General features: G+C 41.7%; 1 protein-coding gene across 1 annotated transcript in view; it reads right to left on the bottom strand.

Moving 5' to 3' along the window:
- Window positions 1-27,797, bottom strand: part of LOC311129013 (Krueppel-like factor 12) — a 171,137-nt gene that overhangs the window by 39,022 nt on the left and 104,318 nt on the right. Inside the window, exon 4 of the mRNA XM_084161259.1 lies at window positions 20,464-20,599. Within this exon, the coding sequence (XP_084017385.1) occupies window positions 20,464-20,599 (136 nt within the window). The remainder of the gene's footprint in view (window positions 1-20,463; window positions 20,600-27,797) is intronic.

The following is a 27,797-nucleotide window of genomic DNA, read 5'->3' as shown; positions in this document are numbered from 1 at the left end:
GGATACATGGCCCTCAACTCAACTGCAAGCTCACCCCTTTCACTGACACTCTCTCTCCCGTCCTCCACCTCTGCTGTTAGTAAGCCTACTCACAAACTGAAGACAGTTTGGTTCTAACAAACAATATAATCCTTTAAACTATACTGAAGAAAAATATAAACGCAACATGCAACAATTTCAAAATGTTTACTGAGTTAGAGTTCATATAAATCAGTAATTGAAATAAATTCATTAAACCCTAATCTATGGATTTCACATGACTGGGCAGGGGTGCAGCCATGAGTGGGCCTTGGAGGGCATGGGCCCACCCACTGGGGAGCCAGGCCCAGCCAATCAGAATGAGTTTTTCCCTATAAAACCCTTACAAGAATGTACCATGGCACTACTATGGTACTTTCACTTATACCATGGTGTAATCTGAATAATGAAAATGTACCATGGTTTTAGCCTTGAAGTATAATGGTACTACCGTGGTACTGCCATTGTACCTAAATATTACCATAATATTGCATCATTTATACCATGGTATAGATCTGAATCATGGAAATGTACCATGGTTTTAGCTTTGAAGTATGATGGTAATGCCATTCACCTAAATAATTCCATGTTTTTTTTTATCTGCATTATACATTATACCATGGTAATGCACAATTATGATAAATGGTACCAAACATTATCATATGGTACCATAGGTATTAATTGTGCGTTACCATTCTACAATGGCAGTATAATACATCAAATACATTTGTATTTGTATTTATGATGGATTCTATTAGCTGCTGCCAAGGCAGCAGCTACTCTTCCTGGGGTCCAGCAACATAAGACAGTTAGATACATTTCAAAATATTACATGACATTACATTTCATAACACCTTACCCAACACATTCAGTTTGTTCCCTCAGTCCACCACTCCACCACCACATATTTACAATACATCCATGTGCACGTGTGTATAGATTGCGTTTGCGGTTGTGAGGCCGGTTGGACGTACTACCAAATTCTCTAAAAACGACGTTGGAGGCAGCTTATGGTCGAGAAATTAACATTAAATTCTCTGGCAACAGTTCTCGTGGACATTCCTGCAATCAGCATGCCAATTGCACAATCCCTCAAAACTTGAGACATCTGTGGCATTGTGTTGTGTGACAAAACTGCACATTTTAAAGTGGCCTTTTATTGTCATCAGCACAAGGTGCACCTGTGCAATGATCATGCTGTTTAATCAGCTTCTTGATATGCCAAACCTGTCAGTTGGATGGATTATCTTGGTAAAGGAGAAATGCTCACTAACAGGGATGTAAACAAATTTGTGCACAACATTTGAGAGAAATAATCTTTTTTTGAGTATCGAACATTTCTGGGATTTTTTATTTCAGCTCATGAAACATGGGGCCAACACTTTACATGTTGCATTCATATATATATTTTTTTAAATAAGCCATTTCCCATTCAAATACAGTACCAGTCAGAAGTTTGGACACACCTACTTATTCAAGGGTTTTTCAGAATAAAAAAATAATAATTACATTGTAGAATAATAGTGACGACATCTAAACTATTAAATAATACATATGGAATCATGTAGTAACCAAAAAAGTGTTAAACAAATCAAAATATATTTTATATTTGAGATTATTCAAATAGCCACCCTTTGCCTTGATGACAGATTTGTACACTCTTGGCATTCTCTCAACCAGTTTCATGAGGTAGTCACCTGGAATGCATTTAAATTAACAGGTGTGCCTTCTTAAAAGTTAATTTGTGGAATTTATGTCCTTCTTAATGTGTTTGAGCCAATCAGTTGTGTTGTGAGAAGGTAGGGGGGTATACAAAAGATAGCCCTATTTGGTAAAAGACCAAGAACAGCTCAAATAAGCAAAGAGTAAAGACAGTCCATCATTACTTTAAGACATGAAGGTCAGTCAATACGGAAAATTGCAGTCGCAAAAACCATCAAGCGCTATAATGAAACTGGCTCTCATGAGGACCACCACAGGAATGGAAGACCCAGAGATTAGAGTTTCCAGCCTCAGAAATTGCAGCACAAGTAAATGCTTCACAGAGTTCAAGTAACAGACACATCAACTGTTCAGGAGCAAATAGGGTTAAGTGCCTTGCTCAAGGGCACATCGACAGAATTTTCACCTAGTCGGCGATTAGAACCAGCGACCTTTCGGTTACTGGCACAACGCTCTTAACCACTAAGCTACCTGCCACCCTCCACTTCTTTGCTTCCACTTACAGATCAGGCCTTATCCACTTGTCAAATCAGGCCTTCATGGTTGAATTGCTGCAAAGAAACCACTACTAAAGGACACCAATAAGAAGAAGAGACCTTCTTGGGTCAAGAAACACGAGCAATGGACATTAGACCGGTGGAAATGTGTCCTTTGGTCTGGAGTCCAAATTTGAGATTTTTGGTTCAAACTGTCTTTGTGAGACGCGGTGTGGGTGAACGGATGATCTCTGCATGTGTAGTTCCCACAATAAAGCATGGAGGAGGAGGTGTTATGCTGTGGGGGTACTTTGCTGGTGACACTGTCTGTGATTTATTTAGAATTCAAGACACACTTAACCAGCATGGCTACCCCAGCATTCTGCAGCAATACGCCATCCCATCTGGTTTGGGCTTAGTGGGACTATCATTTGTTTTTCAACAGGACAATGACCCAACACACCTCCAGGCTGTGTAAGGGCTATTTTACCAAGAAAGAGAGTGATGGAGTGCTGCATCAGATGACCTGGCCTCCACGATCCCCCGACTTCAACCCAATTGAGATGGTTTGGGATGAGTCGGATGGCAGAGTGAAGAAAAAGCAGCCAACAAGTGCTCAGCATATGTGGGAACTCCTTCAAGACTGTTGGAAAAGCATTCCAGGTGAAGCTGGTTGAGAGAATGCCAAGAGTGTGTAAAGGTGTCATCAAGGCAAAGGGTGGCTATTTGAAGAATCTCAAATATATAATATATTTTGATTTGTTTAACACTTTTTTGGTTACTACATGATTCCATATGTATTATTTCATAGTATTGATGTCTTCACTATTATTATACAATGTAAAAAATAGTAAAAATTAAGAAAAAACATTGAATGAATAGGTGTGTCCAAACATTTGGCTGGTATATTAGGGTTATATAGAGCTATACATTGTGTACAAAACATTAAGAACACCTTCATAGTATTAAGTTGCACCCGGCCCCCCTTTTGCCCCCAGAACAGCCTCAATTCGTCGGGGCATGGATTCTACAAGGTGTCGAAAGCGTTCCTATGCTTCCCACAGTTGTGTCAAGTTGGCTGGATGTCCTTTGGGTGGTGAACCATTCTTGATACACACAGGAAACTGTTTGTATTTGTTTTTATTATGGATCCCAATTAGCTGCTACTCTTTTTTTTTTGGACTCTTCATGGGGTCCAGCAAAATTAAGGCAGTTTCTACAATTTTAAAAACATTATAATACATTCACAGATTTCACAACACACTGTGTGCCCTCAGGCCCCTACTCCTCCACTACCACTTATCTACAGTACAAGTGTGTTGAGTGTGAAAAACCCAGCAGCGTTGCAGTTCTTGACACAAACTGGTGCGCCTTGCACCTATTACCATACACTTCAATCTTTTGTCTTGCCCATTAACGCTCTGAATGGCACACATGCACAATCCATGTCTCAATTTGTCAGCTTCCTGCTTCTCCTGTTTGTCTCCTGGCCTCTAGAGGTCAGCTGTGTTCCCCTCTGCCTTTGTTCTTCCTCATGTGTCCTCATTAGTTTGATCCAGGTCACCTGTGCCTTGTTTTCCCTTTAGTATTTTAGCTGTGTGTTTTCCCCTTGTTTCTCACTTGGTTATTGCGTCCTGACTATGTGTCTCCTGATTTGTCCCACCGTGTCAGTCCTAGTAAGTTGTTCGAAGTTATCTTTAGTTTGTTTTTCTCCCCTCGTGGAGTTGTTTTGTTTTGCCTCCTGTTTTGGAACATTAAATCTACTTGCCTGGAGTATTGCCTTGGGTGTTTCATTTGGGTCCTACAACATCTCCTCTGTGGCTAAGGGGTAGTACCCCCAGCTCTACACATCTGAGACCGGAGTTCTAGCCCGGCTTGTGACACAATTGACTCAAGGCTTAAAAATCCATCTTTAATCTTTCTCCTCCCCTTCATCTACACTGATTGAAGTGGATTTAACAAGTGACATTAATAAGGGATCATAGCTTTCACCTGGATTTACCTGGTCAGTCTATGTCATGGAAAGAGCAGGTGTTCTTGATGTTTTGGACACTCAGTGTATAATATGATGCTTGAAGAGAGCATTTTGGACAATTCAATTGGGAGGTCAGGGGTGTTAGGGATTTGAGGCCAGAAAATGTCAGATTCTCCAGTGGTTCTATACAATTCCAGAGGTACCTTTACAATATTACCACAGCTAAGTGTGCTAACTTCACAGCAGTACATACCCCAACCAGAAGCCATGGATTACAGGCAACATCCGCACTGAGCTAAAGGGTAGTGCTGCCGCTTTCAAGGAGCGGGACTCTAACCCGGACGCTTATAAGAAATCCCGCTATGCCCTCCGACGAACCATCAAACAGGCAAACAGTCAATACAGGACTAAGATTGAATCGTACTACACCGGCTCTGATGCTCGTCGGATGTGGCAGGGCTATGACAGACTACAAAGGGAAGCACAGCCGCGAGCTGCCCAGTGACACAAGCCTACCAGACGAGCTAAACCACTTCTATGCTCGCTTCGAGGCAAGTAACACTGAAGCATGCATGAGAGCACCAGCTGTTCCGGATGACTATGTCATCAAGCTCTCCGTAGCCGATGTGAGTAAGACTTTTAAGCAGGTCAACATTCACAAGGCCGCAGGGCCAGACGGATTACCAGGACGTGTACTCCGAGCATGTGCTGACCAACTGGCAAGTGTCTTCACTGACATTTTCAACATGTCCCTGACTGAGTCTGTAATACCAACATGTTTCAAGCAGACCACCATAGACCCGTGCCCAAGGACACTAAGATAACCTGCCTAAATGACTACCGATCCGTAGCACTGACGTCTGTAGCCATGAAGTGCTTTGAAAGGCTGGTCATGGCTCACATCAACACCATTATCCCAGAAACCCTAGACCCACTCCAATTTGCATACTGCCCCAACAGATCCACAGATGATGCAATCTCTATTGCACGCCACACTGCCCTTTCCCACCTGGACAAGAGGAACACCTACGTGAGAATGCTATTCATTGACTACAGCTCAGCGTTCAACACCATAGTGCCCTCAAAGCTCATCACTAAGCTAAGGATCCTGGGACTAAACACCTCCCTCTGCAACTGGATCCTGGACTTCCTGACGGGCCGCCCCCAGGTGGTAAGGGTAGGTAACAACACATCTGCCACGCTGATCCTCAACACAGGGGCCCCTCAGGGGTGCGTGCTCAGTCCCCTCCTGTACTCCCTGTTCACCCATGACTGCATGGCCAGGCACGACTCCAACACCATCATTATACCAGGCGGTGTCAGAGGAAGGTCCTCAAAATTGTCAAAGACTCCAGCCAGCCTAGTCATAGACTGTTCTCTCTGCTACCGCACAGCAAGCGGTACTGGAGCGCCAAGTCTAGGTCCAAAAGGCTTCTCAACAGCTTCAACCCCCAAGCCATAAGACTCCTGAACAGCTAATCATGGCTACCCAGACTATTTGCACTGCCCCCCCCCACCCCCACCCCATTTTTTTATGAATTATTCATGCATAGTCACTTTAACTCTACCCACATGTACATATTACCTCAACTAGCCGGTGCCCCCACACATTGACTCTGCACCGGTACCCCCCTGTATATAGCCTCCCTACTGTTATTTTATTTTACTTCTGCTCTTTTTTTCTCAACACTTTTTTGTTGTTGTTGTTTTATTTTACCTTTTATTAAAAAATAAATGCATTGTTGGTTAAGGGCTGTAAGTAAGCATTTCACGGTAATGTCTACACCTGTTGTTTTCGGCGCATGTGGCAAATTAAATTTGATTTGATTTGATTTGAACACCTACACATTCTTTCACATTCTTTCATATGACCATATTACTAACTCTGAGTACTTCAGTATATAGACAGCTTTGTTGATCACAGACAAACATGCATGTTGGCCTTCCTGTTTCCAATCTAACTGACGTCTTTCTGCAGCCAGCTGCTGTGTCCTCTGTACTAGTACACAGATTTAAACAGGAGCATGTGCACACACACACATGCACGCACACACACATAGACTGTTCTCTCTGCTACCGCACGGCAAGCGGTACCGGAGTGCCAAGTCTAGGTCCAAAAGACTTCTCAACAGCTTCTACCCCCAAGCCATAAGACTCCTGAATAGCTAATCATGGCTACCCGGACTATTTGCACTGCCCCCCCACCCCATCCTTTTTACGCTGCTGCTACTCTGTTAATTATTTATGCATAGTCACTTTAACTCTACCCACATGTACATATTACCTCAACTACCTCAACTAGCCGGTGCCCCCGCACATTGACTCTGCAACGGTACCCCCCTGTATATATAGCCTCCCTACTGTTATTTTATTTTACTTCTGCTCTTTTTTTTCTCAACACTTTTTTTGTTAAAAATAAATGCACTGTTGGTTAAGGGCTGTAAGTAAGCATTTCACTGTAATGTCTGCACCTGTTGTATTCGGCGCATGTGACCAATAAAATTTGATTTGATTTGATTTGACACACACAGTTACAGTAACTTCAGTAAGTATTCACACCCCTTGGCTTTTTCAACAGTTTGCTGTGTTACAGGCTGAAATTAAAATGGATTAAATTGAGATTTTGTGTCACTGGCCTAAACACAATACCCCATAATGTCAATCATCGATCATAGTCTGTTGCTGGAAAAACGTACACACCGTTCAAAAGTTTGGGCTCGCTTAGAAATGTCCTTGTTTTCGAAAGAAAAGCAATTTTTTTGTCCATTAAAATAACATCAAATTGATCAGAAATACCCGCAAAAAAAAAAGGGGCGACTCCGGGATGCTGACCTTCTAGGCAAAGAAAAAGCCATATCTAAGACTGGCCAGTAAAAAGAAAAGATTAAGATGGGCAGTCTGAGGTATGGCTTTTTCTTTGCAACTCTGCCTAGAAGGTCAGCATCCCGGAGTCGCCTCTTCACTGTTGATGTTGAGACTGGTGTTTTGCGGGTACAATTTAATGAAGCTGCCAGTTGAAGACCTGTGAGGCACCTGTTTCTCAAACTAGACACTATAATGTATTTGTCCTCTTGCTCAGTTGTGCACCGGGGCCTCCCACTCCTCTTTCTATTCTGGTTAGAGCCAGTTTGCGCTGTTCTGTGAAGGGAGTAGTACACAGCGTTGTACGAGATCTTCAGTTTCTTGGCAATTTCTTGCATGGAATAGCCTTAATTCATCAGAACAAGAATAGACTGATGAGTTTGAGAAGAAAGTCATTTATTTCTGGCCATTTTGATCCTGTAATCGAACCCACAATTGCTGATGCTCAAGATACTCAACTAGTCTCAAGAAGCCCAGATTTATTGCTTCTTTAATCAGCACAACAGTTTTCAGCTGTGCAACATAATTGCAAAAGGGTTTTCTAATGAGCAATTAGCCTTTTAAAAGGATAAACTTGGATTAGCAAACACAACGTGCCATTGGAACACAGGACTGATGGTTGCTGATAATGGGCCTCTGTACGCCTATGTAGATATTCCATTAAAAATCAGCTGTTTCCAGCTACAATAGCCATTTACAACATTAACAATGTCTACACTGTATTTCTGATCAATTTTATGTTATTTTAATGGACAGAAAAATTGCTTTTCTTTCTAAAATAAGGACATTTCTAAGTGACCCCAAACTTTTGAACGGTAGTGTATGTGTTATGGCTTTACACACCCTGCTATATTGAGGTTAAGAGTTACCTGTCTAACAGAACACAGAGGGTGTTCTTTAATGGAAGCCTCTCCAACAAAATCCAGGTAGAATCAGGAATTCCCCAGGGCAGCTGTTTAGGCCCCTTACTTGTGATTATATCTTTACTAGCGTCATGCCATTGGCTTTGAGTGAAGCCAGTGTGTCTATGTATGCGGATGACTCAACACTATACACGTTTGCTACCACAGCGACTGAAATGAGAGCAACAATTAACAAAGAGATGCAGTTAGTTTCAGAATGGGTGGCAAGGAAAAAGTTAGTCCTAAATATTTCAAAAACTAAAAGCATTGTATTTGGGACAAATCATTCACTAAACCCTGAACCTCAACTAAATGTTGTAATGAATAATGTGGAAATTGAGCAAGTTGAGGAGACTAAATTGCTTGTCATAAACCCTGGTCAAAACATATTGATGCAACAGTACCTAGGATGGGGAGAAGTCTATCTATAATAAAGTGCTGCTCTGCATTCTTAACAGCACTATCAACAAGGCAGGTCCTACAGGCCCTAGTTTTGTCGCACCTGGACTACTGTCCAGTCGTGTGGTCAGGTGCCACAAAGAGGTACTTAGGAAAATTGCTGTCTGTTTGAACTACTGGCACACAGCTCGGACACCCATGCATACCCCACACGACATGCCACCAGAGGTCTCTTCACAGTCCCCAAGTCAATAACTGACTATGGGAGGTGCACAGTACTACATAGAGCCATGACTACATGGAACTCTATTCCACATCAAGTAACTCATGCCAGCAGTAAAATTCGATTAAAAAAACAGATAAAAATACACCTTATGGAACAGCGGGGACTGTGAAGCAACACAAACATAGACACATGCATACAAACACATGATAACATATGCACTATACACACACGCACACATGGATTATGTGTTATAGATATGTGGTAGTAGAGTAGAGGCCTGAGGGTACACACTTAATATGTTGTGAAATTTGTTATGAATGTATTGTAATGTTTTTAATGTTAAACATAATGGGGTTCCATAATAAATACAAATACAAATACAAAAGTGGAATTATGTTTCGAGTCAGTAAGTATTCAACCCCTTCGATATTGCAAGCCTAAATAAGGTTAGGAGAAACTGTTCCTTAACAAATCACATAATAAGTTACATGGACTCTGTGTGCAATAATAGTGTTAAACATGATTTTTTAATGACTACCTCATCTCTGTGCCCCACACATACAATGATCTGTAAGGGTCCCTCAGTCGAGCAGTGCATTTCAAACACAGATTCAACCACAAAAACCAGTGAGGTTTACCAATGCCTCGTAAAGAAGGGCACCTATTGGTAGATGGGTAAAAAAAACAAAAAAGCAGTAATTGAATATCCCTTTGAGCATGGTGAAGTTATTACTTGTACTTTGGATGGTGTATCAATACACCCATGGATTTTACCGTTAAGGGATTTCTCCATGAGGCCATACTTTTTTTCTTTGATATTTCAATGTTTATGAGCGAATTCATACTTTCTTTTGGTTCCTAGACGTTCAGTCCCTGGAAAATAAAGTAAACAACCTCAGGGCGAGGATCTCCTTCCAGAGAGACATCAGGGCCTGTAACATATTATGTTTCACGGAATCATGGCTCTCTCCAGATATATTGTCCCCGTCCATACAGCCAGCTGGATTCTCAGTACATTGTGTAGATAGGAACCGCAGGGCTCTCCAGAGGGTGGTAAGGTCTACCGAACGCATTACCGGGGGCAAACTACCCGCCCTCCAGGACACCTACAGCACCCGATGTCACAGGAAGGCCAAAAAGATCATCAAGGACATCAACCACCCGAGCCACTGCCTGTTCACCCCGCTATCATCCAGAAGGCGAGGTCAGTACTGTTGCATCAAAGCTGGGACCGAGAGAATAAAAAACAGCTTCTATCTCAAGGCCATCAGACTGTTAAATAGCCATCACTAGCACATTAGAGGCTGCTGCTGCCTATGGAAATCACTGGCCACTTTAAGAAATGGAACACTAGTCACTTTAATAATGTTTACATATCTTGCATTACTCATCTCAAATGTATACAATGTATTCTATAATATTCTACTGTATCTTAGTCCATGCTGCTCTGTCATTGCTTGTCCATATATGTATATATTCTTAAATTCCATTCCTTACATTGTGTGTATTGGGTATATGTTGTGAAATTGTTAGATATTACTTGTTAGATATTACTGCACTGTCGGATCTAGAAGCACAAGCATTTTGCTACACCCGCAATAACATCTGCTAAACACATGAATGTGACAAAGAACATTTTGATTTGATAAAGAACTCTCCGGGAAGAAGAAAGGTGTATGTTTCATGATTGTGGTAATGTACAGGAACTCAAGTCCTTTTGTTCACCCGACCTAGAATACCTCACAATCAAATGCCGACCGCATTACCTCCTAAAATAATTATCTTCGGTCATCATCACAGCTGTGTACAGTATATTCCCCCTCACGACGGCTCTCAAGGAACTACACTGGACTTTGTGCAAACTGGAAACCACATATGCTGAGGCCGCATCTATTGTAGCTGGGGACTTTAACAAAGCAAATTTGAGGAAAACGCTATCAAAGTTCTATCAACATATTGCCTGTAGAACTCGCGCTTCAAAAACTCTTGACCATTGTTACTCCATTCTGCTCCTCCCTTCCTATAGGCAGAAACTCAAACAGGAAGTACCGGTGCTAAGGTCTATTCAACGCTGGTCTTACTCATCGGAATCCATGCTTCAAGATTGTTTTGATCACACAGACTGGAATATGTTCCTGGTTGCCTCTGAGAAGAACATTGACGTATGCACTGACACGGTGACTGAGTTCATCAGGAAGTGTATAGGGGATGTTGTTCGCACTGTGACAATTAAAACCTATCCAAACCAAAAAACTTGGATAGATGGCAGCATTCGAGCAAAACTGAAGGCGCAAACCACTGCATTTAACCACGGCAAGGTGACTGGGAATATGGTCGAATACAAAAAGTCCAGTTATGCCCTCCGTGAGGCAATCAAACAGGCAAAACTTCAGTACAGAGACAAAGTGGAGTCGCAATTCAATGGCTCAGACATGAGACATATGTGGCAGGGACTCCAGACAATCAGGGATTACAAAGGGAAAACCAGCCATGTCGCGTAGACCAACGTCTTGCTCCCGGACAAGCTAAACACCTTCTTGGTGGCTCTCAAAAAAAAGCCTTTGCTTCTGCTTCTGCTTCTGCTGAGCTGTTTGCTGCTTGCAATTCCTGCCTGCCTGCCTGCCTGCAATCAGAGGAGTGGACCTGTGAATATTGAAAAGTTTTTAATTCACAGCAGACTGTAAAGATATTGGAGAGGCAGCTGAGAAATAAAGTATTTTTAGCTTTATGGTTTAATTGAGAATTGCAGTACCTGGTTGATGAATTTGACAATGAATGTATTAACTAGGAAAATATGTTTTCTTGACCAGAGGTGACTGAATTAATGTTCAGTATTATTACAGTTCTCTCAGAGTCAGTCCTTCCTCATGGGAGTTTTCCTTTGGTGGGGAGGGGGGAGTGGTGTGTCCAGGGAGAAAACTAATCGTCTGAAATTTCATTTGTGGTCTTCTACTGCCATCTATTGGAAATATTTAGCAATTGCAGTACCTTAAACATTGTGTTGATCAGACAGACCATCAAAACGTTTCTATAGCCATGGTATAGTAATCCTTACTGAAGTAGTAACTACTCAGATTTGCTAAATATACAATAGTTGTTAGTTAATTCTATCACTTACAACCATAAAATAGCCATTTACAGCATAACAATGAACAATGCAACTGACGGTCTATACCCGTAAACTAGAAACACCATACATTTAGTTAATTATTAAAAAACACTATTTCTTAAGATGGGTAACATTATCTGCCAAAGTAACACCCCCTTAAAGTTAAAATCAGCAGTTGAAACAATAATAAAGTGGTCTCCCGCCACTGTTTTGGTAAAAAGCTGGGATGGAGCTAGAGAAATGTAACATTTACATTTACATTTTGCAGACGCTCTTATCCAGAGCGACTTACAGTTAGTGAGTGCATACATTATTATTTTATTTTTTTCATACTGGAATCGAACCCACAACCCTGGCGTTGCAAATGCCATGCTCTACCAACTGAGCTACATCCCTGCCGGCCATTCCCTCCCTTACCCATGGGTCTCCCGGTCGCGGCCGGCTACGACAGAGCCTGGATTCGAACCAGGATCTCTAGTGGCAGACCACTGCGCCATTCGGGAGCACTAACCACTCTAAAATGTATCGACAGAGCTATGGATGCAAGGACTAAGCATCCATGGTATCAAAATTATAGTTTTAACCATGTTTTGAGGCTTTACACTGTTTGTTTGCATTCACTTTGTTTACAAATATTGGAGTAAAACAAGCTTGAATTTTGGGTTCTGATAGGGAATGACAGTTGAACTAAGTGTATTTATAATGTGTTTCAAGTATACGGTAACACCTTATTTTAAGGTACATATATTAGCCACTAATTAGTAGTTTATAAGGGTGTATATAAGTAGCTAATAAAGTATTTATTCAGTGTTATTAGTAATGTATTAGGCCTTAATTAAGTATTTTCTTATTCAAACATTATAAGTCATATATAACTGGTCAATCATTGATAACTTAATTGTTAACCATAATAAAGACATATTACACTGAACAAAAATGTAAACTCAACATGCAACAATTTCAAAGTTACAGTTCCTATGTGACCTGTTTCAGGAAGCTAGGCTTATGCCGCACGTCACTACTTCACAGGAGAGGCATTTGAAATACCTTCTGGAACGTGAACTTTCATGTGCCTTAATAACAAACTTGTATTCTATCTGTAAATATTAATACAATTGTTAAATTATGAGCCTAGTTGGTTTAGCCACAGAAAAAGACAGGAACCTTCCCGCTAGCCATGATTGGCTGAGATAATGGATGGGATGGACACGCCGGTTTGGATTGGTCTGCCATGTAGCGTGCTTCTGTCTATAATGTGAGCTGTTCAGTATGTGTTGATAATCCTTTCTGCTGTAGCTTTTTTGAAAGAGAAAATGTTAGCTATTCAGAACTACAAAGGTTTTGCTACTTTTCTCAACAACATTGATGTTCTGAATTTAGTAGGCGCTGTCGACAGATCAGCGCTATCAACAGATCAGTTGGAAAAAGTTGTGATGGGCTTCTTTTTGCACACGTCACGGTCAGTGTGAACTGGAGTGACTTGACACAACGCTGGCTAAACAAGCTGTAGCTACAAACAAAACGGAGTTAAATGGTTCCATTCTGCCGTGAAGCATTCATCCATGTATATGGGTCTAGCTACACTTTCAGATATTATACGTTTCTAGTTTTGTCAGAAAGTCGTTTTCATTGCAAGTTAAAGCGTACTGTTCGTTAGCTAGCGAACGTTAGCTTGCTGGCTCGCTAGCTAACGTTAAGTGTATGATCTGTGTAGTATTTGCATTTGTATTTATTAGGGATCCAAGGCAGCAGCTACTCTTCCTGGGGTCCAAACACATCAAGGCACTTACATCACACATAGAACAAAAGATAAAACAGTACATCATATACAATTTTTACACCGCTACATATCCACAACACAAAATGTATACTGTAATACCACAATACAACAATGTTACTATGTACTTGTGTATAGAGTGTGTGTGCTAGCGTGTGTGTGAGTATGCGTGTGTCTGTTCCTGTGTGTGTGTATCTCTTCACAGTCCCTGCAATTCCATAAGGTGTGCCCCTTCTGTCCAACGAAATCATTTCTAGAGAATTTGAACGAACAGTAATATATGACTTATAATGTTTGAATAATAAAATACTTAATTAATGCCTAATACATGACTAATAACACAGGATAAAGACATTATTAGCAACTTATATACACACTTATGAACTACTAATTAGTGGCTAAAATGTGTACCTTAAAATAAATTGTTACCAAGTATACTTTTACAAATACACTTCTACTTATTAACCACATTAGCTATTGTAATTAGCCATGTACAGATTACCTTGACTGACCAAGGCATCTTCTCAGCCTATACTATTTACAAAGCAGATATGGCTAGAGCAGCAAATTAGAAGTAATGCTTTTGATAACTCTGCACCAGTGGCATTTCACACTAGTTGTTCACATTACGGTGATAAATACATTTTTCAACAAAATGTGTAATGTGTAGTATATTATGCTTTTGAAAATATACTTTCAATACATTTTGTGGACATTTAAGTGAAATATACTTTTTTGAAAGTATACTTAAGTATATTTTCTTGAGATATGAAAAAGTATACTCTCAGGAAGCATGTTCCTCGGCTGTGCATGTTTCCTTATGTGGAATAAACAATCGATATCATTGTCAACTTTCTCTGCACTTCAAAACTCATTATTGGCACTGAAACTATTTCTTAACATTTTATTGTTACAAGGTGGGATTAAAATGTATTTAAACAAACATTTTTGTTGTTAACAATCTACACAAAATACTCTGTAATGTAAAAGTGGAAGAATTTTTTAAAACTTTTTTAAAAGACTGATAGACATTAAATAACAAAAATATAGTCGTTGCATAAGTATTCAGAGTGTATACATGTCAGAAATGTTCATTTAGACTGCTTAGGGTTATTGTCCTGTGTGCTTAGGGTCATTGTCCTGTTTTAAGGTGAACCTTCACCCCAGTCTGAGATCCTGAGTGCTCTGGAGCAGGTCTCTCTGTACTTTGCTTCGTTCGTCTTTCCCTTGATCCTGACAAGTCTCCCTGTCCCTGCCGCTGAAAAAAATGATGCTGCCACCACCGTGCTTCAGCGTAGTGATCGTGCCAGGTTTTCTCCAGATGTGACGATTTGCATTCAGGCCAAAGAGTTCAATCATGGTTTCATCAGAACAGAGAATCTTGTTTCTCATGGTCTGAGAGTCCTTTAGGTGCCTTTTGGAAAACTCCAAGCGGACTGTCATGTGTCTTTTACTGAGGAGTGGCTTCCGTCTGGCCACTCTACCATAAAGGCCTCTTGGGGACCTTCAATGCTGCAGACATTTTTTGGTACCCTTCCCCAGATCTGTGCCTCGACACAATCCTGTCTCGGAGCTCTGCGGACAATTCTTTCGACCTCATGACTTGGTTTTTGCTCTGACATGCACTGTCAACTGTGGGACCTTATATAGACAGGTGTGTGCCTTTCCAAATCATGTCCAATCAATTGAAATGACCACAGATGGACTCCAATCAAGTTGTAGAAACATCTCAAGGATGATTAATGGAAACAGGATACACCTGAGCTCAATTTCGAGTCTCATAGCAAAGGGTCTTATGTAAGTAACTTATTTCTGTTTTTTATTTTTTATACATTTTCAAAAAAATCTTAACCTGTTTTTGCTTTGTCATTATGGGGTATTGTGTGTAGATTGAGGAGGAAACATTTTATTTAATCCATTTTAGAATAAGGCTGTAACGTAACAAAATGTGGAAAAAGTCAAAGGGTCTGAATCCTTTCCGAATGCACTGTATGTTATCCAAAAGTGTCTGGTATGGTCATTTCTTATCAAGATAAGGGGTAAAATATCCCTGGACTGTCCATATTTGAAATGTGTAACTAAATATAGTCAATCGGGGGGATTTAGTTATTTGCTCTCACAGACCTGTTAGCTTTTCTTTAAGAAGCCCTCCTGTACTCCACTCATTACCTGTATTAACTGCACCTGTTTGAACTCGTTACCTGTATAAAAGACACCTGTCCACACACTCAATCAAACAGACTCCAACCTCTCCACAATGGCCAAGACCAGAGAGCTGTGTAAGGACATCAGGGATACAATTGTAGACCTGCACAAGGCTGGGATGGGCTACAGGACAATAGGCAAGCAGCTTGGTGAGAAGGCAACAACTGTTGGCGCAATTAGTTCAAGATGACGGTCAATCACCCTCGGTCTGGGGCTCCATGCAAGATCTCACCTCGTGAGGCATCAATGATCATGAAGAAGGTGAGGGATCAGCCCAGAACTACACGGCAGGACCTGGTCAATGACCTGAAGAGAGCTGGGACCAGTCTCAAAGAAAACCATTAGTAACACACTACGCCGTCATGGATTAAAATCCTGCAGCGCACGCAAGGTCCCCCTGTTCAAGCCAGCGCATGTCCAGGCCCATCTGAAGTTTGCCAATGACCTTCTGGATGATCCAGAGGAGGAATGGGAGAAAGTAATGTGGTCTGATGAGACAAAAATAGAGCTTTTTGGTCTAAATCCACTCGCCGTGTTTGGAGGAAGAAGAAGGATGAGTACAACCCCAAGAACACCATCCCAACCATGAAGCATGGAGGTGAAAACATCATTCTTTGTGGATGCTTTTCTGCAAAGGGGAGAGGACGACTGCACCGTATTGAGGGGAGGATGGATGGGGCCATGTATCGCGAGATCTTGGCCAACAACCTCCTTCCCTCAGTAAGAGCATTGAAGATGGGTCGTGGCTGGGTCTTCCAGCATGACAACGACCCGAAACACACAGACACAGATTCCGTCTCTCACAGTTGAAGTGTACCTATGATAAAAATTACAGACCACTACATGCTTTGTAAGTAGGAAAACCTGCAAAATCGGCAGTGTATCAAATACTTGTTCTCCCCACAGTATATGGCTATATTTCAGATACATTTTTGTACATTTTAATGTTGCAGTAGCAGGACCTATGCCTAGCATTTGAGCGAGCGAGAGAGAATATTATTTTGATAGCAAGCTCTGATCCCAATGACTCAATTGCCCCTGCATGGAGAAAAAGAGAACTGTTCAAATTCTCAGCGACAAAAGAGTGATCAAGTTAAGATCCGACATCTGTAGCTATGGAAACACAATTTTCCTAGTATAACATCAGGGTATATACCCCAGTGTAACACTGGTGTCACAGTTGAAAAGCAGCACAAATGTATGTCTGTGTCGAAAATGGCACCCTATTCCCTTTGTAGAACTATGTAGGGGAAAGTGTGTCATTTTGGAAACTCTTTAAGTGAGGGAAACCTTCAGCCTGTGTATTTACTGAGGGTTCATCATTAGTGGGGGTTTAACACAGGAACACAGTCCTGGAAAAGATTCCTAACAGTTAGTCTAAATAACAGTGTGTGTGTGTGTGTGTGTGTGTGTGTGTGTGTAGCACACATATACCATTTGTGTTTCCTACTAGTTAAACCTAATAACAGTCCAACACTGACAATAATATGAGTCTGGCCAGTCTGACGGGTAACAGTACAGAGTCTGGGCAGGGACATATGACTGTAGTTCTGTGTCTGGAGCTTTATGTGTTTAGGGGAGGAGAGCAGACTATGAGCCGCTGGTTCTGATCATCCGATTGGGCTTCAAAGTCAACTAGCTCTCACAGTCTCACGTCAGAATTTGACGTTCATCCATGTTTCTGAAACGTCAAATTTCGAAGTTGTTCCAAAGGTCCAATTTCAAAGTGTTTAAGGTTAAGTTTAGGCATTAACTCCAAAATCTTAAGGTTAGGTATTAACTCTGAATGGTTAAGTTAAGTGTTAAGGTTTGGGATTGGCTTTCCTCTCAATCTTAAATAAGCATGCCCCATTCAAAAAATTCAGAACTAAGAACAGATATAGCCCCTGGTTCTCCTCAGACTTGACTGCCCTTGACTAGCACAAAAACATCGTGTGGCGTACTGTATTAGCGTCGAATAGCCTCCGCGATATCTTTTCAGGGAAGTTAGGAACCAATATACACAAGCAGTTAGGAACGCAAAGGCTAGCTTTTTCAAACAGAAATGTGCATCCTGTAGCACTAACTCCAAAAGTTTTGGGACACTGTAAAGTCCATGGAGAATAAGAGCACCTCCTCCCAGCTGCCCACTGCACTGAGGCTAGGAAACACTATCACCACCGATAAATCTACAATAATCGAGAATTTCAACAAGCATTTTGCTACGGCTGGCCATGCTTTCCACCTGGCTACCACTACCCCGGCTACCAGCTCTGCACCCTCCGCTGCAACTTGCCCATGCCCCCCACACTTCTCCTTCACACAAATTCAGACAGCTTATGTTCTGAAAGAGCTGCAAAATCTGGACCCTTTCTTTCTAAAATTAGCCGCCGAAATTGTCGCAACCCCTATTACTAGCCTGTTCAACCTCTCTTTCGTAACGTCTGAGATCCCCAGAGATTGGAAAGCTGCCGTGACACTCTAGATCCAAACTGTTACAGACCTATATCCATCCTGCCCTGCCTTTCGAAAGTTTTTGAAAGCCAAGTTAACAAACAGATCACCGAACATTTAGAATCCCACTGTACCTTCTCCGCTATGCAATCCGGTTTCCGAGCTGGACATGGGTGCACCTCAGCCACGCTCAAGGTCCTAAACGATATTATAACCGCGATCGATAATAGACAGTACTGTGCAGCCGTCTTCATCAACCTGGCCAAGGCTTTCGACTCTGTCAACCACCGCATTCTTATTGGCAGACTAAATAGCCTTGGTTTCTCAAATGACTGCCTCGCCTGGTTCACCAACTACTTCTCAGATAGAGTTCAATGTGTCAAATCGGAGGGCCTGTTGTCTGGAACTATGGCAGTCTCTATGGGGGTGCCACAGGGTTCAATTCTTGGGCCGACTCTTTTCTCTGTGTATATCAATGATGTTGCTCTTGCTGCTGGTGATTCTCAGATCCACCTCTACGCAGACGACACCATTTTGTATACATCTGGCCCTTCATTGGACACTGTGTTAACAAACCTCCAAACAAGCTTCAATGCCATACAACACTCCTTCCGTAGCCTCCAACTGCACTTAAAAACAAGTAAAACTAAATGCATGCTCTTCAATCGAACGCTGCTGGCACCCGCCCACCCGACTAGAATCACTACTCTCGACGGGTCTGACCTAGAGTATGTGGACAACTACAAATACCTAGGTGTCTGGTTAGACTGTAAACTCTCCTTCCAGACTCACATTAAGCATCTTCAATCCAAAGTTAAATCTAGAATCGGCTTCCTATTTCGCAACAAAGCCTCCTTCACTCATGCTGCCAAACATGCCCTCGTAAAACTGACTATCCTACCGATCCTTGACTTCGGCGATGTCATTTACAAAATAGCTTCCAACACTCTACTCAGCAAATTGGATATAGTCTATCACAGTGCCATCCTTTTTGTCAAATAAATCTGCATATACTACCCACCATTGTGACTTGTACACTCTTGTTGGCTGGTCCTCACTACATATTCGTCGCCAAACCCACTGGCTCCAGGCCATCTATAAATCACTGCTAGGCAAATCCCCGCCTTATCTTAGCTCATTGGTCATCATAGCAACACCCACCCGTAGTATGCGCTCCAGCAGGTATATCTCACTGGTCATCCCCAAAGCCAACACCTCCTTTGGCCGCCATTCCTTCCAGTTCTCTGCTGCCAAGGACTGGAACGAACTGCAAAAATCTCTGAAGCTGGAGGCTCTTATCTCCCTCACTAACTTTAAGCATCAGTTGTGAGAGCACCTTACCGATCACTGCACCTGTACACAGCCCATCTGAAATTTGACCACCCAACTACCTCATCCCCATAGTGTTATTTATTTATATTACTCATTTGCACCCCAGTATCTCTATTTGCACATCATCTCTTGCAAATCTATCATTCCAGTGTTAATACTAATTGTAATTATTTTGCACTATGGCCTATTTATTGCCTTACCTCCATAACTTGCTACATTTGCACACACTGTATATATATATATTTTCTGTTGTATTTTTTTTAACTTTATGTTTTGTTTTACCCGATATGTAACTCTGTGTTGTTGTTTTTATCACACTGCTTTGCTTTATCTTGGCCAGGTCACAGTTGTAAATGAGAACTTGTTGTCAACTGGCTTACCTGGTTAAATAAAGGTGAAATAATTTTTTTAAATAAAAAACACATTATATTTTGTGTTGTAGATATGTGGTAGTTGAGTAGGGGCCTGAGGGCACACACTTGATGTGTTGTGAAATCTGTTGTGAATGTATTGTAATGTTTTAAAAATTGTATAACTGCCTTAATTTTGCTGGACCCCAGGAAGAGTAGCTGCTTCTACCTTTCTATCATTGGATTCGAACATGCAACCTTTGGCACCAGAGGCAGATGCTTAAGGCCATCCACCATCCCCGTCCACAACAGCCTATCAAACTCAAAACCAAAACCTACTTGATGGTAACAGCACTTACTGTTGCCCTTAGTGGTCGGTTTCCAAGTCAACTCCCAATGTCCTCAGACATGGATGGACGTTGAATACTGACTTGTATCACGCGTGACCTGGCTGGGTTAAAGTATGAGTGCTGGGTCTGGAGGTTTCTAGGTTTAGGGGGTAGGGAGAGCAGACTGAAACCCTGGTTCTGATTATCAGACTGCACTAGGATGGGGAAGCCCTGACTCATCTTATTATACACAGATGGACTAGACACATAGGGAGGGTGGTAAAGCCTATACAGAGGGACACATAATACACAAACACACACACACAGAACACACACGCTTGTACTTACTTCTGTACGGCCCGTGCTATAGACAGAGCAGTAGATCCGGTCTCGTTAACGCTGTCCAGTGTGACATTGGGCAGGTCGTCATCGTCACTGTCACTCTTGATGTGCCGTGGCGACAAGCCGTTGTGGTCAGTGCGTGCTGCCATGGAGACAGACAGAGAAGAGTTAGTCCCATATTTTATATTCTGTACTGTAACATGTGATACTGTCAAGAGGTTACATGAGTTAGACATACAGATATACTATCTTAATTTGATCACTGTGGTAGAAGATAATTTTTCTTGTAGCGTATTAGAGGTTTAAAATGTCAGACTTGATTTACAGTGGGTGTCGAAATTATTGGCAAGATTCGCAAAAAATACTGTATAAAATAAAATACTAATACTGAGCTATATTGTATGCAAAAAAAGTGGGAAATATTATTATTTTATACTAATATACACTGAATGGACAAACATTAGAAACACCTGCTCTTTCCATGACACGCTGACCAGGTGAATCCAGGTGAAAGCTATGATCCCTTATTGATGTCACTTAAATCAACTTCAATCAGTGTAGATGAAGGGGAGGAGACAGGTTAAAGAAGGATTTTTACGCCTTGAGACAATTGAGACATGGATTGTGTATGTGTGCCATTCAGAGGGTGAATGGGCAAGACAAAATATTGAAGTACCTTTGAACAGGCGCACCAGTTTGAGTGTGTCAAGAACAGCAACGCTGCTGGGTTTTTTCACAATCAACAGTTTCCCGTGTGTATCAAAAATGGTCCAACACCCAAAGGACAGCCAGCCAACTTGACACAACTGTGGGAAGCATTGGAGTCAACATTGGCCAGCATCCCTGTGGAAAGCTTTCGACACCTTGTAGAGTCCATACCCTGAAGAATTGAGGCTGATCTGAGGGCAAAAGGGTGTGTTCCTAATGTTCTTAGGGCAAAAGGGGATGTTCCTAAGGTTATGTACACTCAGTGTAATTGTTCAGAGAAAGATATTTTATTTGACAAGTAATATTATTGTTCTCTCAAAAAGATAGTGGTAAACATGATAGGCACCCCTGTTTTCAATATCTTTCAATACCTCACCTTTCGAGGATAACGGCACTGAGCCTTTTTCTAAAGTGTTTTATGAGATTGGAGAATACATTGGGAGGGATCTTAGACCATTCCTCCATACAGAATCTTTCCAGATCCTTGATATCCTTTGTCTGCGTTTATTGACTGCCCTCTTCAATTCAAACCACAGGTTTTCAAAGGGGATCAGAGACTGAGATGGCCATTGCAAAATGTTGATTTTGTGGTCAGTTAACCATTTCTTTGTGGATTTTGATGCTTGGGGTTATTGTCTTGATGGAAGATCCACTTGCGGCCAAGTTTCAGCCTCCTGGCAGAGGCAACCAGGTTTTTTGATAAAATGTCCTGGTACTGGGTAAAGTTCATCATGCATTGACCTTAACAAGGGCCCCAGGACCAGTGGAAGCAATATAGGACCATAACATCAAAGATCCATCACCATATTCTACAGTAGGTATGGGGTTCTATTCTGCTTATGCATAATTATTTTGATGCCAAACCCACTACTGGTGTGCGTGGCCAAAGAGCTCTATTTTCATGTCATCTGACAATAGCACCGGTTCCATTCCAAGTGCCATTGCCGTTTTGCACACGCCAGGCATTTACATTTGTTGGATGACATGAAAATATAACTATTTTGCCACACACACCAATAAAGCTCAGTATTTGTATTTTATACAGTATTCTTTGTCAAGGGTGCCAATAATTTCAGACCCCACTGTATCCTAAGAATTGTTTTTATCAACCCCTACAAAAATGTATATTATTTATAATTCCTGCTGTGAGAAACTAGTCAAATTAAGATAGGATATATGTATGATGTTAGGGTTTGTTTGTACTGCCATTAGACACAAACACGGAAGACAAAGACAGAAGTTCCATATTACATTATACTGTATACTGTACCATATACAGACACAGACAAACCGATACACTTTACAAAAAGTTTTGTCTATCAACAACCACTCCTTAAAATACAGTATATGTTTTAATCATATGTCATACTGTATGCATCGAATAACAGTCCAACATATCAGACAATGTTTTTTTAGTTTTCTGTAAAATAATTTGCTCTTACTGTACATGGTTTCCAGTTACTTGGATTTTATTTGATATTTTCCCTCTATGTTGCTACTTTGGTATTATTCAAATGACCTGTCTGACACCGATTTCTCATTCCTAGTCAGAATGCTCTGACATACTTTCTTTGAATTTCATTCATAGTCATGTTCAATACATTAAATTTCACTCAAAGAAGAGCTTGATGAAGGCCACGTCACTTCACTCATAGAAAACCAAATGAATGTTTTTCAGAATTGTAATACTGTAGCTATATTTTCTCTTCTTTGCATCTAACAGCAATCAAAGCCCCAGCCCTCTTACCCTTTCTGCAGACCAAAATAGATACTGAAAACACCCAGTACATCCTGTACGGTAGACTGTCTGAACCTCTCTGTGTGTGAGTGTGCGAGCGTGCGTGCATGCGTCCATGTGTGTTCGGCACCACAGGGAGTGAAAATGCTCATGCCATGCTACAGGCCGTTAGTCTGACGACTCACACAGAAGTCTTCCGCTGCTCTGTCGTTCGCTACATTCTTTAGTATGACACTGCCATCATTGAAGTTGTTTGTGGTGACGAGGGGCACGAGGGTCGTTGTACAAAACATAGTCATCAGTGTTTGGATTGTCTCTAACCAAAGCAAATGACACATTTTCAAGCTGCCGCTTTACCCACGTGTGCTCTGGCTCTAGCCCAACCCTGGGTCAATCAGACGGCCCCGAATGTGTTCACATTCGGTGAAGGTTCGGGGAGGTACTCAGATCCAGACTCACTGCGGAGAAGACAATAACGTCCATGGGCGTGGCGTAGCGATTGGCAGGAGCAAGGAGTATGGGTAGCCATGCAAACAGGCTGTCCTGCCCTCAGGCCAGTTGTCTGGCATGATTGACAGCTCCTGACAGGAAGTGCCTGCAGGGTCTACACTGAGGATGGGCCCACCCCAGAGACACCCCCACATGTGCAGACACGAACATACACTAATACACATATGCACACACACATATTATTAGCCACTATCACCCCCGCCTTGTAGATAAAAAGCTGGGTGGTGCAGTGTATTTGGGCGTTGTTGTTGTCTCTGAGCAGTGGGTGGGGGACGTTGTGATAGTGATAGCCCATCAACTGTGTGTGTGTGTGTCTACATGCCCACAGTCCGTGTGGGTTGAGCTTTAGACAAAAACATCACTGTCTATTTGTTCAAAAGCACATCTCTCCTACAGCAGACTAATGTACAGACATCTCTCTTTTATTAAAAAATATATTATGAAAGCTTGTGAAATATTATTTTACAATAAATTCTGTAAAACACATTCAGGCTTTTGCCTTTCATGTATAGAGGAATGAAATGATATGTTAAGAAAGACTGAGCTCTGCTCACTGTGTAATCCTGTGGTGGGTAACAGGGACCACAGTGTGTACATGGTCTTCATTATAGACCACTGTTAGTTGTTTTAGAGCTGGGCAAGAACAAAAGCCTGCACTCCCCGCAATAGGCCTGCAGTTTCCCATTCCTGATCATCCACAGCTTCATTTTCCTCAGTTACCAAGCTCAATTCTACATGTGTAAATTCTCTTTTCATTGACCAGGCCAAATGTGACCCTTGACCTCCAGCCGATTGGAGCAATGCTCTATTGTTGCTAATGTTCCTTTGAGAATGTCACAACTTCTCCAATGGGCGACTCACTGGTTATATGACCAGGGCCTTCAGCTATTCTATAGTTAAGCATTCTCCTGCTCTCAGAGTACTGCCAGGACAGAGGCAGAGCAATGCAATGAACAAACTCTGACCAACCCAACAGAATATCGCTACAAAATGTGTGACAATTCATCTACACCTTATTACAATGTCAATATATGGAGCACATACAGTACATGGTAAAATACAAAATACACACTTGCATTGGGGTTCAATTCCATTTCAATAGTCAGTTCATTGAGAATCATAGAGGAAAATTGGAATTGGAAACGGAATTTCAGTTTAATTCTTGAATTGACTGAATTAAAGTAGAAATTGAATGCACTCTGTACCAATCCTGGTATATGTATTTGTATGTATTATGGATCCCCATGCCTTGGCAGCAGCTACTCTTCCTGGGGTCCAGCAAAATTAAGGCAGTTATACAACTTTAAAAACATTACAATACATTCACAACAGATTTCACAACACATTAAGTGTTTTCCCTCAGGCCCCTACTCAACTACCACATATCTACAACACAAAATCCATGTGTACGTGTGTGTATAGTGTGTATGTTATCGTGTGTGTGTGTATGCATGTGTCCCTGCCTATGTTTGTGTTGCTTCACAGTCCCCGCTGTTCCATAAGGTGTATTTTTATCTGTTTTTTAAATCAAATTTTACTTCTTGCATGAGTTACTTGATGTGGAATAGAGGTCCATGTAGTCATGGCTCTATGTAGTACTGTGCACATCCCCATAGTCTGTTCTGGACTTGGGGACTGTGAAGAGACCTCTGGTGGCATGTCTTGTGGTGTATGCATGGGTGTCCAAGCTGTGTGCCAGTAGTTCAAACAGACAGCTCGGTGCCTTCAACATGTCAATACCTCTCACAAATATAAGTAGTGATGAAGTCAATCTCTCCTCCACTTTGAGCCAGGAGAGATTGGATGTACACAGAGAGCTAACATTAATAATATGCATGTCAATGGCCAGCCATGCTGCCCTGTTCTGAGACAATTGCAATTTTTCTAAGTCCCTCTTTGTGGCACCTGACCACACGACAGAACAGTAGTCCATGTGCGACAAAACTAGGGCCTGTAGGACCTGCCTTGTTGACAGTGCTGTTAAGAAGGCGGAGCAGCGCTTTATTATTGACTTCTCCCATCTTAGCTACTGTTGTATCAATATGTTTTGACCATGACAGTTTACAATCCAGGGTTACTCCAAGCAGTTTAGTCACCTCAACTTGCTCAATTTCCACATTATACATTACAAGATTTAGTTGAGGTTTAGGGTTTAGTGAATGATTTGTCCCAAATACAATGCTTTTAGTTTTTGAAATATTTAGGACTAACTTATTCCTTTCCACCAATTCTGAAACTAACTGTAGCTCTTTGTTAAGTGTTGCAGCCATTTCAGTCGCTGTAGTAGCTGACGTGTATAGTGTTGAGTCTTCCGTATACATAGACAAACTGGCTTTACTCAAAGCCAGTGGCATGTCGTTAGTAAAGATTTTAAAAAGTAATGGGCCCTCTGGAATTCCTGATTCTACCTGGATTATGTTGGAGAGGCTTCCATTAAAGAACACCCTCTGTGTTTTGTTAGACAGGTAACTCTTTATCCACAATATAGCAGGGGGTGTAAAGCCATAACACATACATTTTTCCAGCAGCAGACTATGATCGATAATGTCAAAAGCCACACTGAAGTCTAACAAAACAACTCCCACAATCTTTTTATCATCAATTTCTCTCAGCTAATCAGTAATTTGTGTAAGTGCTGTGCTTGTTGAATGTCCTTCCCTATAAGCGTGCTGAAAGTAGTTTACTGTAAAATAGCATTGTATCTGGTCAAACACAATTTTTTCCAAAAGTTTAGTAAGGGTTAGTAACAGGCTGATTGGTCGGCTATTTGAGCCAGTAAAGGGGGCTTTACTATTCTTAGGTAGCGGAATGACTTTTGCTTCCCTCCAGGCCTGATGGCACACACTTTCTAGTAGGCTTAAATTGAAGATATGGCAAATAAGAGTGGCAATATCGTCCGCTATTATCCTCAGTAATTTTCCATCCAAGTTGTCAGACCCCGGTGGCTTGTCAATGTTAATAGACAAAAATATTTGTTTCACCTCTTGGTACACAGTGCATTCAATGTGTTACAGTTAGAGAGGGGTTTACCATAGTTCATAGATGCAATAATATACAACAAAGCATGTCCTATACACTCTCTCTAGTATGCTGTCTATCTGGATGCTACTCTCTCTTCCCCCATCTACCAGCTCAGCTGCTGTCTCAGAGCAGTGCAGACAGTGGCCATAATGGTCTCTAATAATATGGGTCTGTAGGCAGGAGACAGACATGGGGTTATTGTAGGACCCGGGTTCAAATATTATTCAAACCCTTTCAAAACTGTGATGGATTGAGTTTGCTTTGGGCAATTAAACCAAAGTTATACAGTAGTCTCCAAAATTGCCAAACTCCTCCCACTGGCACTCCAGACAGACTCAAGCAAATGCTCAAAGTATTTAGAAAAATTTCAATCACTATTTGAACCCAGGTCTGAGTATTACAGCAGAAAGAAAACACAGCCAATACTAAAACTACAACTCTGTCTCTGATTTTCCTTTATAGGGTCTTCCTTCCCCCCAAGACTGAGAATCTACATTCTCAGCAAGACCCCTAATTACACAGGCTGATTAGTAGAGACGTTAGTTGGAAAACGTGTATTTGGAGCGAGGGAAGGGGACACAAAAGAGGAGTACATGGTGGAGAGGTGGGAAGAGCCCTGGCGCATTTCTTTCTTTCTCTCTCTTTCTTGCCTATTGTTTCCAGTCAAGCCTAGTTTCCATGGCAACCTGCTCCCGGAGACCGATATGAGAGAGGAAGGGCACATGCCCCTCTCTCTGAAAGAGGATGGCCAACCTGAGTGTGTGTATGGGGGGTGGGTGGGCGGTAGGGCCGTGTCCGTGTGAGAGAGAGTGAGAAAAGAGATAGAGCGAGAGAGAGGGAGAGAGAAGAGAGCTGTTCTTTCATCATTCTCTTGATCCTACACTTCATTACAGTCCAGTACAGATAATGCATACAGCAACAGCAATTCCCAAGGAGACATTACGAACATTACTTATTGAGACTAATATAGTGACACTTAGGGATTCTTACATGTCTGCAACTCAGTATGATTGCCAGTTATCAATACATCAGGAACAAATGTCACATCCTACAAAGAAGCACAATAGTGTGGAGCTGTGGTCCAGTGTTAACACTCCTGGCTCCATGCACATATGTGACACCCCGCAGGAGACTGGGGTTCAATCCCAGAGTGTTCCCTTCTCTCTGTGTCTCCTCCTCATCTATCTCCAACTGTTTCAAATCTGTCTGTCAGTAAAATATGAAAGGAGAGTGACTCTCCATAAAAGGAGAACAATAATGTGTCAAATGAGGGGACAGGTCATGTAATCATACAAATAAGCATATTAGTGTGCATTCCACTATGTGTCTATAGTGAAAGGACGGTACAGTACTTTGGCTCGCT

The sequence above is a fragment of the Coregonus lavaretus genome, assembly GCF_964263955.1.
Source record: "Coregonus lavaretus genome assembly, chromosome: 5".
Taxonomy (NCBI): domain Eukaryota; kingdom Metazoa; phylum Chordata; class Actinopteri; order Salmoniformes; family Salmonidae; genus Coregonus; species Coregonus lavaretus.
This window is presented reverse-complemented; position numbering and strand designations above follow the sequence as displayed.